General features: G+C 33.6%; 3 protein-coding genes and 1 long non-coding RNA gene across 9 annotated transcripts in view; 1 reads left to right on the top strand and 3 right to left on the bottom strand.

Moving 5' to 3' along the window:
• Positions 1–7276, bottom strand: part of LOC107265992 (membralin) — a gene marked incomplete at its 3' end in the record, with an annotated part of 17556 nt that extends 10280 nt beyond the window's left edge. Inside the window, 7 exon segments of one of the 4 annotated variants that reach the window (XM_015736007.1) lie at positions 3179–3269; positions 3486–3729; positions 4020–4161; positions 4276–4504; positions 4901–5136; positions 5571–5989; positions 7072–7276. In XM_015736007.1, the coding sequence (XP_015591493.1) occupies positions 3179–3269; positions 3486–3729; positions 4020–4161; positions 4276–4504; positions 4901–5136; positions 5571–5837 (1209 nt within the window). 4 annotated transcript variants of the gene reach the window in all.
• A 9-nt stretch (positions 7277–7285) lies between these two features.
• Positions 7286–8158, top strand: LOC107265995. Its single transcript, XR_001537320.1, has 2 exons — positions 7286–7673; positions 7780–8158. It is a non-coding gene; the product is annotated as an uncharacterized LOC107265995 (long non-coding RNA).
• LOC107265994 (transmembrane protein 183) lies at positions 7729–11610 on the bottom strand. Of its 3 annotated transcripts, none has more exons than XM_015736011.2 (8): positions 11372–11610; positions 10934–11017; positions 10434–10547; positions 9925–9996; positions 9624–9762; positions 9202–9403; positions 8965–9147; positions 7729–8813 (listed from the first exon to the last, which is right to left on the bottom strand). In XM_015736011.2, exons 1-8 carry the CDS (start codon positions 11439–11441, stop codon positions 8469–8471), a joined length of 1209 nt encoding a protein of 402 aa, XP_015591497.1. In that variant the 5' UTR covers positions 11442–11610; the 3' UTR covers positions 7729–8468. The 3 variants fall into 3 exon arrangements, with proteins under 3 accessions (XP_015591497.1, XP_015591498.1, XP_024939017.1); XM_015736012.2 differs by having other exon boundaries at positions 8965–9129; positions 11372–11608; XM_025083249.1 differs by having other exon boundaries at positions 11512–11576.
• A 4989-nt stretch (positions 11611–16599) lies between these two features.
• Positions 16600–18564, bottom strand: LOC107266004 (cytochrome P450 9e2-like). The gene has a single exon (XM_015736024.2). It carries the CDS (start codon positions 18490–18492, stop codon positions 16975–16977), a length of 1518 nt encoding a protein of 505 aa, XP_015591510.1. The 5' UTR covers positions 18493–18564; the 3' UTR covers positions 16600–16974.
• Between the last annotated feature and the right edge of the window lie 2332 nt (positions 18565–20896).

The following is a 20896-nucleotide window of genomic DNA, read 5'->3' as shown; positions in this document are numbered from 1 at the left end:
GGGGTACGGCTGTTTGGAAATATGCAATTTTTAAGTTGTTCCTACATATGTATACAGTGCGTATGTACTTACATATGATAATAGTGGGTATTTTACGATTTTTTATATATCCTCAAAAATTGTACGACAAATCTCATCCAAATTGTGCATAGCTCGATATTGAGCTATCATCATATTTGTCTTATGCAAAATGTATAAAACTTACTAGAGATGAAATCAAGAAATTCAGCAATATCTCATACTGTTTATTTTCATTTAATACGACTTGATCATCGATTAGCTAATTCTGCGTTGCGTATAAACTATATCAGTTGTACATATATGTTATAACGATATAAGTTATAAGGATTCTAGGTTAGAAAAAATTCTTTCTAAAACTTTGATCAATTTGGAAAGAAGCACACTGATTTACAAATATGTACTCATCGTCGGTCGTTTAATCGAGACTGAATAGAAAAAAATTTACAAGAGCCGGTTTACACAATTTGAATCTATTGATTACAATTTCAGTAAGGTATTAATTTTAGAAAAATCAACGCTCTCGCCGCCAGTTTATTATTATTGTACATGCCTCTTATTACAAAAGTGTAACATTAACCCTCTATGGGCCGAATTTTTGTTTTGGGGACGAAATATCAGAAATTATAAACCTATATATGCAAATGAAAACAATATTTTGTGTTTAAACAATTTTATTGCGATATATTCACTATGTGACTTTCAAGTCACACCAGCCTATAAAATTGAAAATTTGAGAAAAAAAATTGAAAATTGAAATGCAAACAAATAGGATGTTATTGATATACTAACCCAGAGTTATTATGTCCACTGTTTTTAGTTTGGTAATCACTGACAAAAGCACAAATAATATCAATTGGATCAAATGGTTTCACGTAGTTTTACTGCCGACAGTTTGCACAGCATTTATTTTGTTATTTCAGGTTGATGAGCCTAGCAATGGTCGTGAATACTAGTATTGGTTGTGTTAGCAACGTCATAGAGTTAAGATTTGTGCGCCATCTCATGAAAAAAACTATAATTATTTTGTAAAATGTCGATAAATTAAAATGTGACCTGAAAGTCACACGGGCCCATAGAGGGTTAATGTTACACCGGCTACGAGAGTGTTAAACAACATATTGGTCATATTGCTCGTATCTATAATTCATTCATACATCCTTAATGCGCTAAGCGGCTTTTCCCGTAAAATATTGAACTATACTCTCTTAATGATTTATAGTATCACATTGGGTATCTTGCAACAAAATTAAACAAGGAGATGAACGCTGCTAGGAGTCCTAGGGATAATAATGAAGTTTTGTATTCATTTTAAAAAATCGTATTTTTCTATTATCGCTCAAGAACATCGTAACTCTGTAGATTCAGCGAAAAGGACGTAACTGTTTTTCCCCTATGAAATAACACATAATTAAGGTGATTCGATCACTTAGAGCATCTTCAAGATGCGAATATAAATATTGTATGTGTTTTTGGCAAAAGCTTACCGATTCCGCGTGCAAAATTTCAAAATTCTTGACCGGCTCACTTAGGAGAAATACGGAATGAAAGTAGCCAAAAAAAGCACTATATGGATATAGTTTCCTTGTTAAAATAATTGTTTCGAAATATCTTAGCTTTCTAGCTGATCAAAATGAATGAAATATCTAGAAGACAATTCTTTTACGTGGGCAATTACTATGGTCATTTATAAATTGAACATCTTCAAAATTCCTCTTTTTTTTACTGCATTATTTAAACATAGTCATATGAAAACTCTTTAAAAGATCTCTGTCCCTCTGCTTGTTTCAACTATAATACCTTACATAGGAAATATTTTTATAGTCAACGATATAATCGTATTCACATATATGTATTGCAATATTATTATGATGCTAGGCGAACCACCTTCAGTGATCATTAATTTAATGGAGTACAGTTAGTTTTTAGCTTACATCAAAGAAAGTAATGATTTTATAAAACAATGCAGTGCTCAAAAACTTTCCAAGTAACAAGCAATCTCATGTTGCAAGAAAGAAGATAATTTATCAAATTCTACTCATATCATTCGCTGATATTATATAACTAATGTTTACAGTGAACAAAGATAAGAAACTATAACTATAATGCTAGATAAAACATCTTAAGTCATACAAAAAGCTTTATCTTTATCCAGTTACATTTTTTTTTCATTGAAAAATGCAGTTATACTATTTTTTTTCTCAGTGTCATCAAGTCACGTTGATTTTACTGGAAAAGCACGACATGATACTAAAAGCACAGTTATGATAATTTTTGAACAGTGCTCAGACGCAGCACTTTATTGGATTAATAATGACTTGGGTTATTCTTATCTTGAAGGAATGAGTTACGCAGCTTGATGAAAAAAAGAAGGCAGAAACGATGATTTTCTACGAGCTGTTGAATTACGTGGATTTTACTGGGAAAAAATAATTACGTTCTTATCACTGAATCAATAGAGTTACGATGCTTTTGATAAGCAGTGACAAAACAACACTTTTTAAAATGAATGCAGAAGATACATTATCATTAATGCGTAGTTGTCCTAATCGGGAATATGTATGTCTCGACGTTCCATACAGCGCATTACGTCCAAAATTCGAATTTCCTCAACATATCTATGATTATTCGATGTTGTACTTAGATTCCAAAAGTAGATTCTGTAAAGTATAAATCTACTACATGTAGCCAAATTCTCATTACAAAATCTTACACAATTTTGCACAAGAAATAACTGACAATATTCAAGTACATTGATGTAATTGGTGCACTTACTTTCGTCTGAGATGTTATACAAGAATTATCTACCGAACGATCATCAACAGTCTACTAAATGTGCTGTACGAGAAATTTATAATATCGATAGTGATTATTAATATTATAATCAGTATTGTCATTGTCATTCGTTATAACATTATTATAGTAATAATATTATATTATTTTCACCGATAGATACGTGAATGAATATTCATATTATGTTATAATTATGGCATGTACAAGTGATAAAAATCATAGATCAGATTTTATGATATGGTGACTTCACTGTGACATATGAATATTTTTTAATATCAAATTGACACTCCTCGGAGCATTATATAAAAATATTTGTCATCAAACATAGATATTATCTCTATAAAAAAAAAAACTTTTTAATACTCACAAACAGCAGCATAATGAAGAATGCAGCAAAGTATGAAGTCCGAGCCATCCACATACTGACAAAACGATAATGCTCCCCAGTAACAACATTTCTGCAACAAAATCAAATCGTAAATTAACATTAAACAACTATGTTTGAATACCGTAATACTGTCGGTAAGTTTTCTAGTGTTCGATTAAAATCCTCCGGATATTCAGGTATTGCTGAGAATCATGATTTCTAAGAAACTATTGACAAAAATCAATAATATTTAATGATGCTCTAAATTATTTTAGTTTCCTTTTTGACATGACGTGTAAATTCTTACCGCAAGTAACCTTTGTTGTTCTCATGCTCAGCCAATGTCTTGATGCTTGCCATGAGTAAATCATCGTAACCAAGAAATCCATCGAGAATCAGACGTGAAAATGCATCTCCGAAACATTTATCATTTGAAGGGTCTAAGGTGACTATTTTCACAGGAATGTTTAGCCTCTGACGTGCAGCAGGCGAGAGCCGTAGAAATCCATATTCTAGAGAATACTCCACTATGTACTCGTCCTCTGGAAAAACTGATAAAAGATTAAAAACAATGCTTTTACGAAATATGATCAAAAATACTTCCGAATTCAGCGAAGAAATGTAAATCATCATAAACATACTTTGCGCATTTGTCATTTAAAACAGATAACTCTTCTATATACGAGAAAATATATTTGTATATAAAGGGAAAACGGAACGATAAATAATATAAAAAACATTGATATAATTTTTCTAAAGTATGAACTTCAAACGGCATACGACATACTGTGTTTTTGATTATAATTATAATGCTAAATATAAATTAAATATTGATATTTACCTGCTCTCACTATCTTTTCCACTTCAGAAACTTGACTTTTCAAAGGCTGAATGATATTGTCCCCATTGTGTAATTCACTGTCGTGTTCCTCAGTAACATTTCTGTACGAACTTGTTGGTGGTATAGTACTTTCAGCTGCCGACTACAATTTGAAAATTTAAGCAACGTAAGAATACAACGTATTTTAATAAGACACACATTACATTGCACATGGTGGCAATAATATTTAGTTATATAATTAATCATTATTCTTTACCTCTTGACTTTCTGTATTCAGTCCATTCCAAAGCTTTGTAGATAAAGGTGGACTTATAGTCGCATTTGTCATACTTAAATTTGGATTTGAACTTTTATCATCACCACCAACAGTAGCGCTACTCATTTCATCCCCATCTTCTGTTAAAGTAAAATTCTGACTTTCTTCCTCGTGAGTCTCATCGATTTCTCTTTGCTCGTCGACCGCCGATGGCTCAATGTTTATGAATCTGTTGGAATGATTAAATCATAAGAATTAATTTATTCCTAAAAACAATCTACTATTCCTATATATAAACGATGTCTTCTTATAATGTCCAAATTGAACCTTACAGTAATTTGGGGCAAATACTTAGTAACATATATGTATATATGATTATTCAGCCCAAAGAAGCCAACTGAAATTAGCCCATTCGTTTGATTCCAATGGCAAAACCAACTTTGATTGATGCATTTGGATTTAATTACATAGTATAAATATATGTTAAAATTGTGTGTTCGTTCTAGAATGTAATATACTTCAACTTATATAACAAATCTAGTATCCAAACGATTGAAGGACAACTGAATAGTGATTACGAGAATATTCCAAAATATTAACGTGTAAGAGGAGTATAAACACTTACCCATCTCTGGCTAAAATCCCCAAAACGTTAGCAATGTCATCTACCTTCTCTTGCCTCAATTTCTCCTCTTTTGCATAGCTCTTTTCTATACTGTAATCATCTGCTCCGTTTCTTAGTATTTCCACTCTGAGTATACCGTCCCGCGGCCACTCATCCTTTATATGATCTAAACAATTTGTAGGTGCACGCGAAAAGACTATATGAATGTAAGCTAATATGAAAAATGCTGTTATTGCCTGTAAAGAGAGAAAAGTTTGTTCATTTACTTATCCTATAAGAATATTAATATCATAAATTTACTTAATTTAAGTATTATGTCTTTGTCTCGTTAGTATATAGTAGCTTAAATAACAATAGGAATTTTTGTATTATGACGTTAAATGATTTAAAATATGTTTCCAGGAATACAAATTTAAATATGCACAATTGAAACCTGTAATCTGAGTTAAATTAGCCCCTTTATACAACATAAATTTCAACAACAACAACGACGAACAATTTATTCCTAGAGATGAATGTCTAATATTGTAAAAAACAATTTTTTTACAGAATGACTCAATGTACTAACATTAAACAGTGGTTAAAAATTATTTCTAATGTACGAGTTCAATAACCATTGTACAAATATTAAACGCAAAGTAAAAATAAATCTTTACAAATGATTGCTTACCTGTAATAAAATTATAAATTCTATAAACCTTCGCACAGGCCGTGGAAAGGTTCTTGCATAAATCAATGCAGCCTTTATAAACATTGCGTGAAACAATCGATCACGCACGTTAAATAAAGGATTTTGATTATTATTATTTCTTGCTCTGTTCATGTTATTATTATTAAGAACAGGACCAATTGCACCTGCAAGACTGTGATTATTATCTGGTGCTGCACCGTTTTGATTGTTTGGAGATGGAGCAACAGCTGCGTTTCCTTCTGACATTGTTTGCAATCAGTCCTATTCAATTCCAATAAAATCTGGTTAAGTACGTGTACTTAACAATTTATTGCAGTCTGATAGTTGGAAATGAACACTCCTTGAAAACTGGTGTTCATATGACTTAACATTTCCAATTATGTCCAAATATTTTCTGCCTGTAACAATTAAAAAAACTTTTCATGTAGGCATTATTTGCATCAAAAACATTGGTAAATATCATTGTAAAATAAAGTTAGTTACATTGGCATATGTTTGTTGCTAAAGCAATATGTTACATAAACAAATCTAATTGAAAGTAGACACAATTAATTATTTGATATACTCAATCTTATAATATCAGCTGAGGCATTACATATTACGTTACATATAAAGATATTGAGCAAATAGCTTATATTTCCAAATAGCTGCTTTTGTTCATCTCATCTCAAAAAGTAAAATACTAGTTGTTTTTAAATTAGATAGTGACTTAAGTTTCACATACTTTTTATCTGATATATTGAACAAAGTATTATATAGTTAGCGCATTATCTGCATGATTTATGAGGACAATAAGACAATTAAAAATATTCAAATATTATATTATAAAGCACGAAATTGGGTTATTATATACAAAGATGTAATAAAAGATACTAACAATCAAGACCAATATCTCAAAATAACAAGCAAATATTCAATGAAACTAAAAAACGAATCACCAACTTGTTATTCAACCAAAGAAAAACATTCTATCCGTCCATGATCAATATGCAACTTTAAAAATCATATCATTTAAAAATACAAAATATTGAACATTAAATGAAAAATGTATTTCTGCTAAATGGTATCTACCAACAATAAATATTGTAACTATAACAAATGAGGTATCATACCATTCTAATCTAGGCCAAACAACAATAACCTAAGCAACAAATAAGTAACATGATGCTCATGCTTCAAAGTAATTCTTTGTAGAAAATAACATACAAAATAATGTATGGATCATTCCAAAAATAAAGAAATAGAGGACTGTTGTCGTTTAATAGAAAGAAATTGGAGCGAGTATTAAAATAGTAGCACACATGCCACAACGTCATGTAGTTACATAATGGACTAATGTAAAACTGATTTTCATCATTAAACTCGAAGTTCCAACGAATGATAGGCAAAATAATATGAATAATCAAAGATAATTCTCCCGGACGTGACACGGTGACTGCTCCAATTTTCACGAGGAAGATTTTTCTATCACAACTCGTACCTCTTCGAAGGACTGAAGGACCTTTATGACCGCCTGACAGTGTTTCCCACGAGGCTCAGCCTTACAGGTTATTCAGTAAATCGTCGAAATTTCGTATTTAATTGATATTATCCTCGCGACAACTTCGGAGCTCGTGAAAATCTTTATTTCATCGTCATATGTTTTGACACACGACGTAACTGCTGATAGTGCATTAGTTTTACAGGTTGGCCAACATTACAAGTAGTTACACCTTACAGAATTTACAGTCTAGATTAAAAGATATTAGATCGATACTATGAGTTAACTCTGCTTATATGTTTAATACCATATAAACACAGCAACAATTCAAACGAAAACGTTCAATACAATAAACAAATTGCAATACATTCATTTGTAATGATATACATATTTAAAATTGTTCAGGATATTCTGTCTTCTATTTAAATTTCTCCAATGATCACTGAAATAGACAGTTTGCCATTAACTGTCTTGACATTCCTGAATTTCCACATTGTTGTCTGATTACTTCTAAAAAATCGTTAAGCTTATTATACAATAGTCGTATAAATATATTGAAATAAGAAAATTAGAATCACATTACTCTCAAGAATACTAAAATAGTAAGTGCTGGAAGAAATGATGGCAGAAAAGGAGTGGTGATAAAATCTATAATTATATACTAAATTTTAAGGTATTTATTTAAGTTCTTAAACTTGTCTGTAACAGGCAGCAGCTGACAACAAAACATCAAATTCACATCTTCAATGACAATTGACAGGAAGATCATACTTGCCAACTTCATATATTGTTACTCTAGAATGTAATGTGTTGTTCATAACACAATACAGTTAATGTTTCAAAACTTGCGGTAACTTAATTTCATTGAACTTGACTTCTTGATATAGAAATAATATAAAATAATGAAAAATTTTGAACCAAACACGCATACTATAAAATGTAATGTCTTTTCCTGTGGTTACGGTATGTACCTATCGAGATGCTTATGAAAAATATGTTTTGTTAACGAAAACCACATTATTATGTTAAACCACGACATTTTGTACTTTATTTCAATGTTACTTTAAAATAAATGTCTGACACAGTATAAGCTTCTGCAATTTTTGGCAAGATGCAAAGCAACTTTCTTTTAATACAAGTTATGTCTGAAATTAAAGTATTATTTCTTAATTATATGTACATTTGCAGTGGTCTTCAATGTTTGTCAAAAATAATATAAATCACTTGTTTTTAATAACAAAGAAAGAAAACTAAGAATGAGTTTCAACTGTAATCCATAGTACTATAAAGTGAATTGAGAATTATTGGTTAGAAAAAGATAAATTTTCCAAGTGTAAATTAAAAAAACTGTAAGAATCTATACAACACATGGAAAGTTATTAGTTTTGAGAAACTGATTATGTGTTCGCAATTTCAACTCTCAAGGAATTGCTTACAGCTGTAAACATGGACTGTCCATCAAGACACAATGTGTTCCAATCTGATGAATCATTGGAAGGTGGTACAACAATAGTGGTTGCCATATCCTGATGAGGATAAAAAGGGCTCCACCAATCCAAAACCCGAATTTCGATGACTCCATCCAAGACCACTAACTGACTCGCTATATTTTTAGGAGTACATGCAGTTCCAAATCCAAGTTGTAGTTTATGATGATCGTAACCTGATGACAAAGTTACTGTCACAGTCTGTAGTGTTAAACCAATCACCATGGGTACCATGCTATACTTTGCACAAGCCACCTAAAAACAATCAGATTCTGTGTCATCATATATTAATAAATATTTATAGAAACATATATTAGACTGTATCGGACGCAATGACTAGATATTATTAATTTTTTATTAATGCTACAAACAACACATTAAAAAATTTAACAGGAAATACACATACTCGAAGGACCTTACAGCCTTCCTCCGGATTTGCAGAGACATCCTCTAATATTTCAACAAGATCTGGTTTTCGGTTACCGGTTCTGTCCAACTGTTTTAAAGAAATACTCTGGGTGTTTGATACGTCTTTCATTTTAAAGAAAAAATACCAGCGCGCTTTTCCTTTCTGTAAACAAAATTTAAACTACAGCTATATTTTATTACAATTATAAATAATATGAACTGATTATATACATACTTTATGCCACATAAGACAGCACTGACGTTTCACCAACGCATATGGTTCTCTATGAGCTGCATAATAATTGGGAATCCTATTGTCCCGAAAGGCAAAATAAGTGTAATGCAAAGTTCTAATCACACAAGCACGCAATCCATACAAACGCACCATGCACTCTGGCTGCAAACGTTCCGGTAAACCTGGTACCGATTTGTAGTACCTAAAATAATAAGTCAGCATCAAAGATATTATAAAAAATAAACTTCAGTCTCCCCAAATAAGATCTAAATCACTATTAAGCTATTACCATTAAGAGAAAATCATCAAATATCATCTAAGATATTTTTCACTCAGGTTGTTTAAAATTGAGAAATTATAGTAAAAATATCTGTATTTTTCATATATCTCAGTGAAACTATTTTGAACATAACAAGAATTACCTCTTGTACAGATGAAACCAAAATTTTGCGGTTTTCACAACATGACAGGAACTTTTGCAAATACTCGCAAATTTCCCAACTGCTTCTGGACTGATGTACTCCGATATAAGAAACCACAAATCCAATGGATAATCAATACCTAAATTATATTCCAATCAATCTATTATTCCAAACACAGTGATTACACTCATATAATACTGTACTAATTCAAGCAAATTTTATCATTGGATAAAAATATATCCATATAATAGTAATAATTACTAAAAAGGTAAAATTTTTTTATAAGAGATTTATTATTTACCTCCTTCATCTATTAACGGCTGTGTGATGGACTTTCCCTTCTTACGATGTCTGCTTTGCTTCTTAATACCATCTACAGAATTTAATATCGTTAGATTCCCATGTATTATGAATATTCTTACAATATTCAATACACTATGAACATTCCTACTGTTATATGTATAATTAAATATATCATTAAAACTACAATGCAACGTTTAAATAAATTTATCTTCATCAATGAACGTCAATGGAAAATTGCAAAAATAAAATATGTATATGTTACATAACAGTTCATCCTTAAAAATTAAACAGGTCTCAATAAAAGTGGACATGAATCTAAGATATTTTCTAATATATGTATACAAGGTTATTCATGACAAATGCACTACCCTTGACCCCTTATTTTATTTCTATGTAAAACCACCTTCAGATGGTGCATGTGTGGTAAGTAACCCTATATAATAATACAGGTGCAAAAAATTTTATAATGTACAATGGTAGCCTTAAATTCACAATTAAACAACTTACCCTCCGGTTTGTCATCATTCGCTTCTTCAGAAAGCTCTGTGACTTCATTAAAATCATCAAACTTTTCATCCCATGCACGGTCGTCATCTTCCTGCTTTGTCATTACTTGTTTCACTATAACATTTAATAAAAATTGATTGAACTCATAACATATTGTAAACATGAAAACAGTATAGTTAAATTGCTACAAAAGTGTAAGGGGTCAAATATTCTTTTACATTCAGTCATGAGAAGGTAATTCCTTAAAAGGATATTCTTTTATGGATACATCATATATCCTAAAAATTTCAGATTTTATTTAAATATGATTGTTACTATTATATGCTAATAAAACATTTGTTGCAACAGACCAAGTAATATAAAGATACAAACATTATACTGCAAAAATAAACACAATAAATAACTAAATCAATTTCCATCATTATAAGAATAATATTATTATAAACTGCCATACAGCATTATATAAATCGATCAATGATGAATATAACTTAACCACTAACCTTCAGAGGAGACACTTGTAGTAGCTTTTTTAAGTCTTGCATGAACCCCGGTCGGAGAATTTGCAAAATCGTTGATTGTCACGTCTAAAACAACAACCGAATTATCATTAAATGATTCACTGATTAGAGACTATTAAACATGACAAAAAACAAAAACAATTTTGCCTAATTAGAAAAAATATCAAAGGTTTGAATATACAATATTGACTAAAGTTAAATCATATTATAAATTGGAAAATAATTTAATCATAGGTACTCGAAATTTAAACCATAGTGAATTTTCATCGAGACGAATTTGTTGCATCATAGACACTATATTAACTAATGTGAAAAATGCAAGTTATAGATTAATCAAGTAAGGAGCAGATGAAATTAACATTTTTATTATAATAAAATAATAAGCAAAGTCAATGAGCCACATAGACTGAATAATCTAACCTCCAAGGTTTTTATTGCTCCTTCCTTTCAATGTCAGCCTTCTCCCTGTTTTTTTGCCTGGTCTAGGCATTTTGTCGTTCTACCTTCTTTAGATACTACAAAATTAACCGGGTACATCTTGTAATGGAATAACAACATACACAATAAAAATACTTATGAATAGATAAACCTCCACTATCGCCAGCCATGTTGGACTGTGTTGGACTGTAAGCAAGCAGACAACATAACTTTCATATGAACAGCTGGCATAGTTTAAGCGCTGCCTCCGGTGCGTATGTATATAAAAGTTCCCGATTACCACTGTTTCTTCTTGCACACAACGGGCAAGTTCGAAATAAGTTGTTCTGGTGCAATTTATCCAAAAAATATCAGGTAAGAATACTTTGGATTAAAATTACCCAAAGTAACTGCAGAGGAACATATCATAATCACCTCTACTTACAAGATGTACGACTTTTACGTACTAATTTCGATCGTTTTTTCCGCCGATTCTTTTGTGCAATTCAAAATCGATAACAATATACATACATATGTAATCCTACCGTGGACATCAAGTTTCAAGAATATGTGGTAAACCGGAATGTATTGAACAGTAAGAAGTACTATTTGTTTATTTTTACTCAATGTTGATTCAAACAATTCCATTTTGCACCTAATAAATAATGTTCTGGAGATATAATCGGATAATGAGTTCGATGCTTTTTTTTTGAAAGATCAAAAACAATTCCTTGTTTTCAAGTTGTGTAATTTTATGGATACCCACGTGTGATTTTGTCAAAGTTTGCATTCTTTGCAAACTGTCGAAAAAACACATTAAAGTCTTTCATAGACAGCTACTCTTATGAAATTATCGACTTAACCAAGTAGAGCTCCATATAGCACAAAACATTAAGATACGTTTTAAAAACGTTCCTGAAACCTAACAAGTAGATTTATGTATATGTTTCAGCCATGTGTCTAAAACTTAGCTGAATATTTTGTACTGTAAGGACATTGACTGTTTTACAGTATAAAAATACATGATATACTGTTGGAATAAAATACCTCGTCATTAACTGTATTTACCTGGAAATGTGTGAAAAACGATTTTCGACATTAAATGGTAGATGGTTTTCTGTTTTTACATGTGAACACTCTGATCATTGATGGACAATTTTTTTCTTTGATTTCGTGCCATCGAATAAATATGGCAAAAGGTGTAATTTGCAAGTACATGTCTTAATAGAAAATTGTCTGGATGAATAGTTAAATTCTAAAATGAACAGCACTTTTTGCATGTATTTTGTGTATAAAAGATGTCAGGACAATAATCAAATTGAGGCATGCTTAATTATTACAGAGCTCTACGTTACCATACAGTTTCATAAATTGGATGAGAGAATCTTGTTTCTGCATTTATTGCAACAAACAAAATACTGTTATAACTTTTTACTAAGTGATACAATACAAATTTTTTAGTCATGCCACTCATACTGAAGATTATCATCTGAAACTAAGTACTTTCACCTAAAGAAACTTCAAATGCTTGTCTTTGACACACAAAATGTCGTTATAATCTTTAAATATAATTTAAATCGTAGGTCTTAAATAAATGATAAATGAACTTATAAATGTTTATGCAACTGCACAAAAGTTAAAATCGATACAAATTTCAATGAACGCATGACTTACCGACTGTGCAAACCATTGCAATGAGCACTACGGATAAAAGAGAAGCAATGAGAATCACTACTGCCTGGATAAAGTGATCAGTCTCACGAGGTATAAGATACTGCTTGCACGTGAGTTTCGAGGTTAGAAATCAAGTGATACAAAATAAATTGTTAAAAATTTCATACAGACACGTAGAAGAAGTGGTTATAATGTTTGATGATTTGGAGTCAACTTGCGTGCTTATATTTCTCGGGAGCATGATCATTGGAGCATTTATATCACGAAGATTGCAAATCAGAAGAGGTGCACCACCAAACACGGAGCTGCCTGAGCCATCATCAGATACAAATGGGAAAGATGCTCTTAACTTGAAGAAAGATTAACCTTTAACCTACGGAATATTTTCAATGCAAATTGCATATTTCTTCGATTGAAGCGTATATGACGTTCGCCCGCTGCAGGTTAATATAATATCTAAAGAATTTCACTGAAGTCCAATAGAAAAACAAACTGAGAAATTGAGTAACATTTAATATTTCTGTGCACCCTATATAACGTAATAGATGGAATAGATGATAATTTAGTGTTACTTCATACTGTTGCAGCATTATGCCTTAAAAAGTACCTAAACAGAAATGTAATACATTTATATAGTATTTTTTTTGTCAATAGAATATAATTAATAATTTTTTCAATAATCATTCCAAAACTACTATCTTATTTGGTTATATTGTATATTATACTATGAATAAAATAGAAAAATATTAGAAGCCCACATTATACATATATGTAACTTTTATAATACATTCTCTAAGTCTTCACGCTTGAGACTCTGTCAATGAGTTTCGAGAACTGATACGGTCCAGAGGTTGAACAAATTATACTCTGAGAAACTATCGTTTTTTATAATAAGAGTTCAAACAGTCCTCAGCCTGATTAACCTCGTAACCCATACTCGAGGTGTATTTGGTATTAATTTTAATGAGTAATTCTAAAGTAATGGGTTTATTTCCTCCGTAGCAATTCTCCGATCGATTGCATCATTGAGCGAGCACCGGAACACCATGGACCACTGTTGCACTTGTGCATCTTTGAAAGGGCGATAACCCATGACGGATCATCCACGAACGATTCCTCTATTCGCGACCATCTACATTCATTCTTTCTGACATGTCCATCCCTGTTGAAGCATTTTCCGCCCCGCTCTAATGGACTGCACTAATCGAGAGACTCGGTCGAGTACGCGCCAAATACAAGGAACCCCACGTACAGGACACGGCCCGCCGAGACTACTCGAAGCATCTCTTGTACCTGTATTTTGACTCAAATGTCCATCGACATATAGCATGGACAAGAGATGAATAGAGAGATGCACAACACTACGGTTTTAGGCAGAGATGAGTAGGAAGATGCACAACGTTACGGTTTTAGGCGATACCAAAAACATAAACATAATGCATATCTCGTCGTAGCCGAGCTAAACGTGATCTCGAACGTGTAGCCTGACCGGCAGATGTTTTCCGCAACTTGCTGCTAGTTCCCAAAGCAACCTTTAGAACGAGGCTGCTTATCAGATATTGCCTGAATATTTTTTTTGTAATCTTAAATTCGGGTGTACAGTGTAAGCTCGATAAGATTTACTAAGATATAAGCTAGCACCTCATGCCTGCCTGCGTTAAGGAGTGCAGCGATGCAGTGCTAGCTTCCAGCATTATTTAACAATAGTTCCAAGCGGAACTATGGTCCCAACATTGAGTACTAGAGAGAACTATCCCGGAACTGTTTGAAACACAATCTGAAAACAACACTGAAAACCAGCTCCTTATGCACACCTGAACTGAAGCATATGGTGCGACTAGTATCCTTAATAGTAATTTTACCGATGTTACGTAGTAGAACTATTGTTAAAACCTATCAGGAATTATAGAACTACTCGAGAACTATTGAAAAAGCCTATTGTTGAATTATTTTTTAAAGATTTTAAAAAAGTGCGGTCCTGAAGCTTACACCCGTGTAGCAGCTCAATTTTTGGAAAATGCGCATTTTAACGATGTTTTGTTGCAGAACTAATGTTAAAACCTATCAGAATCTATAGATTCCCCGAAAACTATTGAAAAAGCCTATTGATGAATCATTTTCCATATATTGAGGTGCTACGCGAGTATGAAGTTGGCACCGCAGTTTCTTAAAAATGTTTCAGCATTAGGCTTTTTCAATAGTTCTTGAGGAGCTCTGTAGTTCCTCTTAGGTTTTAACAATAGTTCTGCTACGCAACATCGGTAAAATATCTATTAAATATACTGGTGGCATCATATGCTTCAGTGCAGGCAGGCATGAGTTGCTGATTCTTGTCATATTAGACTTGCCGAGTTTACACTGTGCGCTCGAAAGTAGAAATGCAAAGAAAAAAAATATTTAGGCTATATTCGATGAGCTGCCTCGTTGTAAGTGTTGCTTTTCGAACCAGGCTTAAGTAGCGGAGAGCCTCTGCTCACCAAGCTACACGTTTGTGATCGCGGTCTGCTTGGCTACAACGGGATCCGCATTATCGACGAAGGCAAAGATCAGAAACTCTACTTTCGGACTCGCCGCTGCGATTCAGCGCCATGATTTTGATATCGCCCACTGAACTCTAACCATACTAGAATCCGTACGGCTGCATTCAAAGGTAACCCGGCAAACGCGAAGCTGTCTCAACCACCACCAGTAGGAATTTGTCCTTTTTGAGTTGAACTGCGCATGTGGTGTATAAGCCCTGCAAAAATGTTGTAACGCCGCATATCAGTGCCAGCTACGCCAGCACTGAAATACAAATACATACTTTAAATAGAGTGTGCCAGCTAATTATTTGGTAATAGTTAGCACTACTAATTATTTATGATAATTAAATTGTAAATATTATATACCAATTATAACATTTTTACTATCGAACTAAGTAATAAAACACAAAAAATACATTTTAAAAATTCAGTATTATATTTTTGTGTTTTGTACATATTGAAATTAACCTAAAAACAAAACTATTTCTTTCATGGTTTCGCTGTTCTTTTATCACATAAACGTAGGATTAGCTACACCTATCAATTACATAATATCCTCGATTTTTAAATTCATCATTTAAGGTGTCTGGAGCAATTCACAATAGTTAAATCAGTATGATCTGTACTAAATTTTCACGAGCCATCATAAAACGATCTAAGACCACGAAGGCTGAGGGTGGGGCAAACGTTACAATTATTAGATGAAATTTCATTTATTCTTATTCATTGATGGCCATTTCAGAATAGTCAAAACGAAAGCGAAGCCTTCACATCCTCCCCGCGAGTACTCCAACCCCCTAACAGACCGCTTGTCCTAAACACATCACTTGTTCATACAGAACCAATGGAATGTAACAATTTATTTCATTGAGACGACACATTGACGAGTACATTAAGAAATAATATGCAGAGCATGATCACTGGTAATGACGAAATAAAATTTCTAGCGAATTATCTAATCAAAAAAATAGTAATGAAAATAAACTCGAACACGAAAACTCATGGTAAGGTAAACGTTAAAATCATTAGATGAAATCGAATTTATTATTGTTTATTGATGACAACTTTAAGACAGCCAAAACAAAGGGAGACCCTCACGTGCTACCCCCCAGGTAGTCTAACCCGTAACAGTCTACTTACCCATACACATTACATTACTCGTCTATACAGAACCGTGCAATGTAACAATTTATTTAATTCATATAATGCATTTACATGGTACACAAATATTTGTCTTATTTAATATTACATATTATTTTCCAACATTCACCAAAGTTCTCCTTTAAATAATACTGTCACTTGGACGTGTAAGAAATAATACGTAGAACATGATCGCTAATATTGATCAAATAAAATTTCTAAGCGAATTATGTAATCAAAAAAATAATAATGAAAATAGGAGAAAACATCCTAAATCTTTCGTGGCTTTAACCGAAGCCAAAAACCTTCTTTCGGTGTAATACTAAAACTTTTTAGGGTAAACTTAGTCGGATCGAGAGTCTTTTCCGTTCGTTCAAACACAAAGTTTTGTATCAAATGCGTCATGATTATTTTCGTCTCCATCAACGCGAATCTATTTCCAATACACTTTCGAGGACCCAGTCCAAAGGGCAAATAAGTGCAAGGCACAATTTTGTTCTTATTCTCATCGTTAAATCTTTCAGGATCAAATTTATATGGATCCGGAAAATATTGTGGATCATAATGAAGAGCACGCACTGGAAACCACATACTGGAGTCCTTCTCAACTGTGACATCATTGTACCCTGGCATTGACTGCGGAAGCTTAAAACTCTTGACACAGACACGATCGATGAAAGAAACTGGAGGATGTTTTCGTAGAGTTTCAGAGATGACCATGTCCATGTACTTCATCTTCTGTAACATCTCATAGGTGACCTCGTCGTCGGCACCAGAAGTCACCTGATCAACCTCTTCGCGAAGCTTTTGCTGAACGTCAGGATTGAGCACCAGTTCATGAAGCATGTAACACATCAAAGTCGAGGAAGTATCGAAACCAGCCACAAAGAATATAAAAGCTTGAGCCACGATGTCATCGGTGGACAATGTTACACGTTCGTTATCTCTGGCCTGCATCAGCAAGTGAATCATATCCGGTCTGACGATTCCCTTCTCCTCTCTAACCTTAATAGCATCTTGGATGATCGTCCTAAAAAATGTCGTCTTGTCGCGTGATATGAAACTTTGACGCGTCAATCGCATAATACTCGGACATGTACAAAATAGAACAACCTTAATGATTTTCCAGATTTGCTCAAAACTAATTATATCTTTTCCGTTGACATAGAAGTCATTATCTTTGTCGCGCATCGAGTTGACGCTTATGCCGAAAGCTGCAGTGGCGATCACGTCGGTTGTGTATCGCGTGAAGGCATCTTTCGTCTCGATGGACTTTGTCTCTTCCGGATGCTCGAGTAGATATGTGACGAAATCCTTGGAAGTCTTGGAAATCAATTCGAACATGAACTTCATCTTGCTGGCGGTAAAGCTGGGACTCAGCGTCGCCCTCATTTCCTTCCAGCGTTCGTCGCGAAGAAAAAAGATATTCTTCGCAAAAAGCTTGTCCATCTTCTCGTCGATGAAGCTCCTGTGATTTGGAAAGTTTTCGAAATTCTTCACGCCAATGTCGAGAACCAATTTAGGGTCCCTAATCAAGATGACAGGTTTATTAAAATCCATCAGGCCGAAGAATCTTGCATCAGGGTATCGGTTATACATGTCCATTATAAATGCGGGAAGAGTTTTCAGTTTTAACAGGACCGGCGCCTGATTTCCAATAAGTGGTATCACTTCCAAGTATGGAATACCACGCCTCTTCCAATAGGTGTATTGACGGTAAATTTGAACAGCGAAAGAGAAGCTGACAATAACGAGGACACATTGCAATGCATACAACAAATACTCCATCGCGGAAAGAACTGGACGACTGTTCCCACTCGCAATGCAACTTTCGTACTGCGCACTGGCTTGATGCGCTCTCCCATAGAAGAGAAAGATTGCAACGGCCCAAGGATGTATTGCGTCATTATTGCAACGCACTATACAGTTCTCACGATAGAGTATGACCAGCCAAATTTTCACACGAAAACCGTTAATCGGAATGCTGTAACGAGAGCAGATACAGAGATCCTTTGCCGAAGATACTTTGTAGCGATAATATGAGATGTCGTCCGACCTCCGTGAACATCGGACATCTTCCGTCATGAATGCGAAAGTCATTTATATATCTCATGGAAAGAAGAAAGCAACATAGAATTAGCCGTCAAAACCGATTGACAATGTCTAATTGCTAATGAAGTTAAAGCTTCGTGAAAAGAAAATGTGGAGCTTCAAGAAGCTAAATACCACGAATTAAATTGACGTGGAGATCATTACCTCGAGATTCTGCTATAAAATGAATAGAAAATATGTCTCGTATACGCCAGGCAATTATTAATAATAAAGGGCACTTGACGAGTGATTTACATTAGAGCATTAAAACACTAATTGTGAACTATATGTTGTAACGAAGAAAGACGATCTGTCCGTGAACCCTTACATTGTCACCCTACTATGACTCTAACCTCCAATTATCCTTTCGGGCGCCAAGGAGTCGGTTATGTACATCAAATGTAGTGAAAATACGAAAAGTGAATAGCTGTTAGCCAATCGCGTGTTAGGTTCAAAAGAAGACAAGCACAGCGGTTGGTTAACAGCTATTGATTTTTCGTATTTTCACTACATTCGAATTACACAATTGACCTCCATCTCAGTCTTCCAAGCCTTTTTTTGTGGCGATCAGCGAGCCAGCAGCCAATCCTGCTCTACGCAGTTTCGGGTGAAAGAAAGGAGTTGCTTCCAAGGTCGTGGACAATAACCTTTTCGCTGCTCTTGTATATAAGTTAAAAGAAATAAAAGCTTTAGAAGTTCTTCTTCGTGTCGGGACAACACGTGATTCCTCCTTTCGAGCCTCCACTGTCATCGCCGGAGTGCTCTCTACCGGTGGTTCTCGCAGGCTTCTATTCAAGCTACTTTAAAACGTACGAAACATTAGGGATCTACATATATAGTTTCGTTTTACGAATAAACTGACACGAGTTGAAAACCATTCATAATATTACTTCTCAATGTTTATCGCCTTGATGAAATACTAAAGTAAGCTCACACGTTTGCACAAGATCTAATAAATTCTTATGTTAAATAGTATATTAAAAGGTTTTATATTATATCAAAAAGGTATATCGCTGTTTCTTGACTTCTGCCTTAATACCGTTTCACAAGCATCAGCTCAAACATTATTTCAGAGCACTGCTAGAACGTCTACCATTTTGGCATCCACATTGGACAGGATCGAATTCTTTTACGGTCAATCATATTCACGGCAAGTAAACACACAAATTCCATGCTGGGCATTGATGAGGCCCAATCAAAAAACTGTCACCGTAACAAGGAATTGTCTGAACTGAACTTGGGTTATTAACTCTTACCGTACTAGCGAGCGCCTAGTTCATGCCCCGATTGGTTTCCATGATAGGGAAAGACCCTACGAAAGTAGTTTCGACTTTAGAGTCTTATAAATTACACTTTGAATTATACTTCTTATGGCAACAAAAATTGAAATATTGCCCTGCATAATTAATGTCAAAGCTCATGATCAAGATGTATGTGTTTTCCAATTAATGATGTTTGTTCCTTATTCGCGTAACCTTCCTTTCATTCTAACAGGTAATTGCAATATAGTTGGTTCACCTGCGTAAGGATCCTTCGATCGATTGATTCATCAAACGAACTCCGGGACACCATAGACCATCGTCATATTTGTGCATCTATGAGAAGGTGATGACTATTCACAGATCATCCCTGTATTCGAGACAAACAGCATTCGTCCTTGCTTAATTGTCCATCCATGTCAATATTGAAGTACGTTGACACGTTTGCATAGGATCTAATAAATTCTTATTATATATATATGTATAATAAATTAACTGGACTTACAGTGCGAAAAAATGCATAAATTTTAAATCAAATAAGCTTTTGAAAGGATACGCACAATTTCGGAATATTAAACAATTAGGGCAATTGATTCATAAATGATTCGACTAACGAATGGTAATCTACTTATACAAAAAATAGTCCCGACTTTAGGGTCCGTTAACCTCCATCCCTCTCGAAAGGACTGAACTAACACTTACTTTCGCGAGCCATCATCGAACAATCTAGGACCACTAGTCCAATCGATTTGTCATTTTAAATAAAAAAAAAACGAAGTAAAACTTTTTCTTCGCGAATCGTTGGTCATTGGAAGTCTACATCCTGATTTTCGGGATGCCCC

The sequence above is a fragment of the Cephus cinctus genome, unplaced genomic scaffold, assembly GCF_000341935.2.
Source record: "Cephus cinctus unplaced genomic scaffold, Ccin1 Ccin1_scaffold0269, whole genome shotgun sequence".
NCBI classification, from domain to species: Eukaryota; Metazoa; Arthropoda; class Insecta; order Hymenoptera; family Cephidae; genus Cephus; species Cephus cinctus.
This window is presented reverse-complemented; position numbering and strand designations above follow the sequence as displayed.

Excerpts from the sequence above, each read along its gene's own strand:
- LOC107265994 (XM_015736011.2), bottom strand. The coding sequence starts at position 11,441 with ATGCCTAGACCAGGCAAAAAAACAGGGAGAAGGCTGACATTGAAAGGA. Across the intron at positions 9,997-10,433 it reads GAATGATGACAAACCGGAGG|ATGGTATTAAGAAGCAAAGC; the intron begins GTAAGTTGTTTA and ends TAAATTCTGTAG. Across the intron at positions 9,404-9,623 it reads TGGTTTCATCTGTACAAGAG|GTACTACAAATCGGTACCAG; the intron begins GTAATTCTTGTT and ends TTATTATTTTAG.
- LOC107266004 (XM_015736024.2), bottom strand. The coding sequence starts at position 18,492 with ATGGAGTATTTGTTGTATGCATTGCAATGTGTCCTCGTTATTGTCAGC.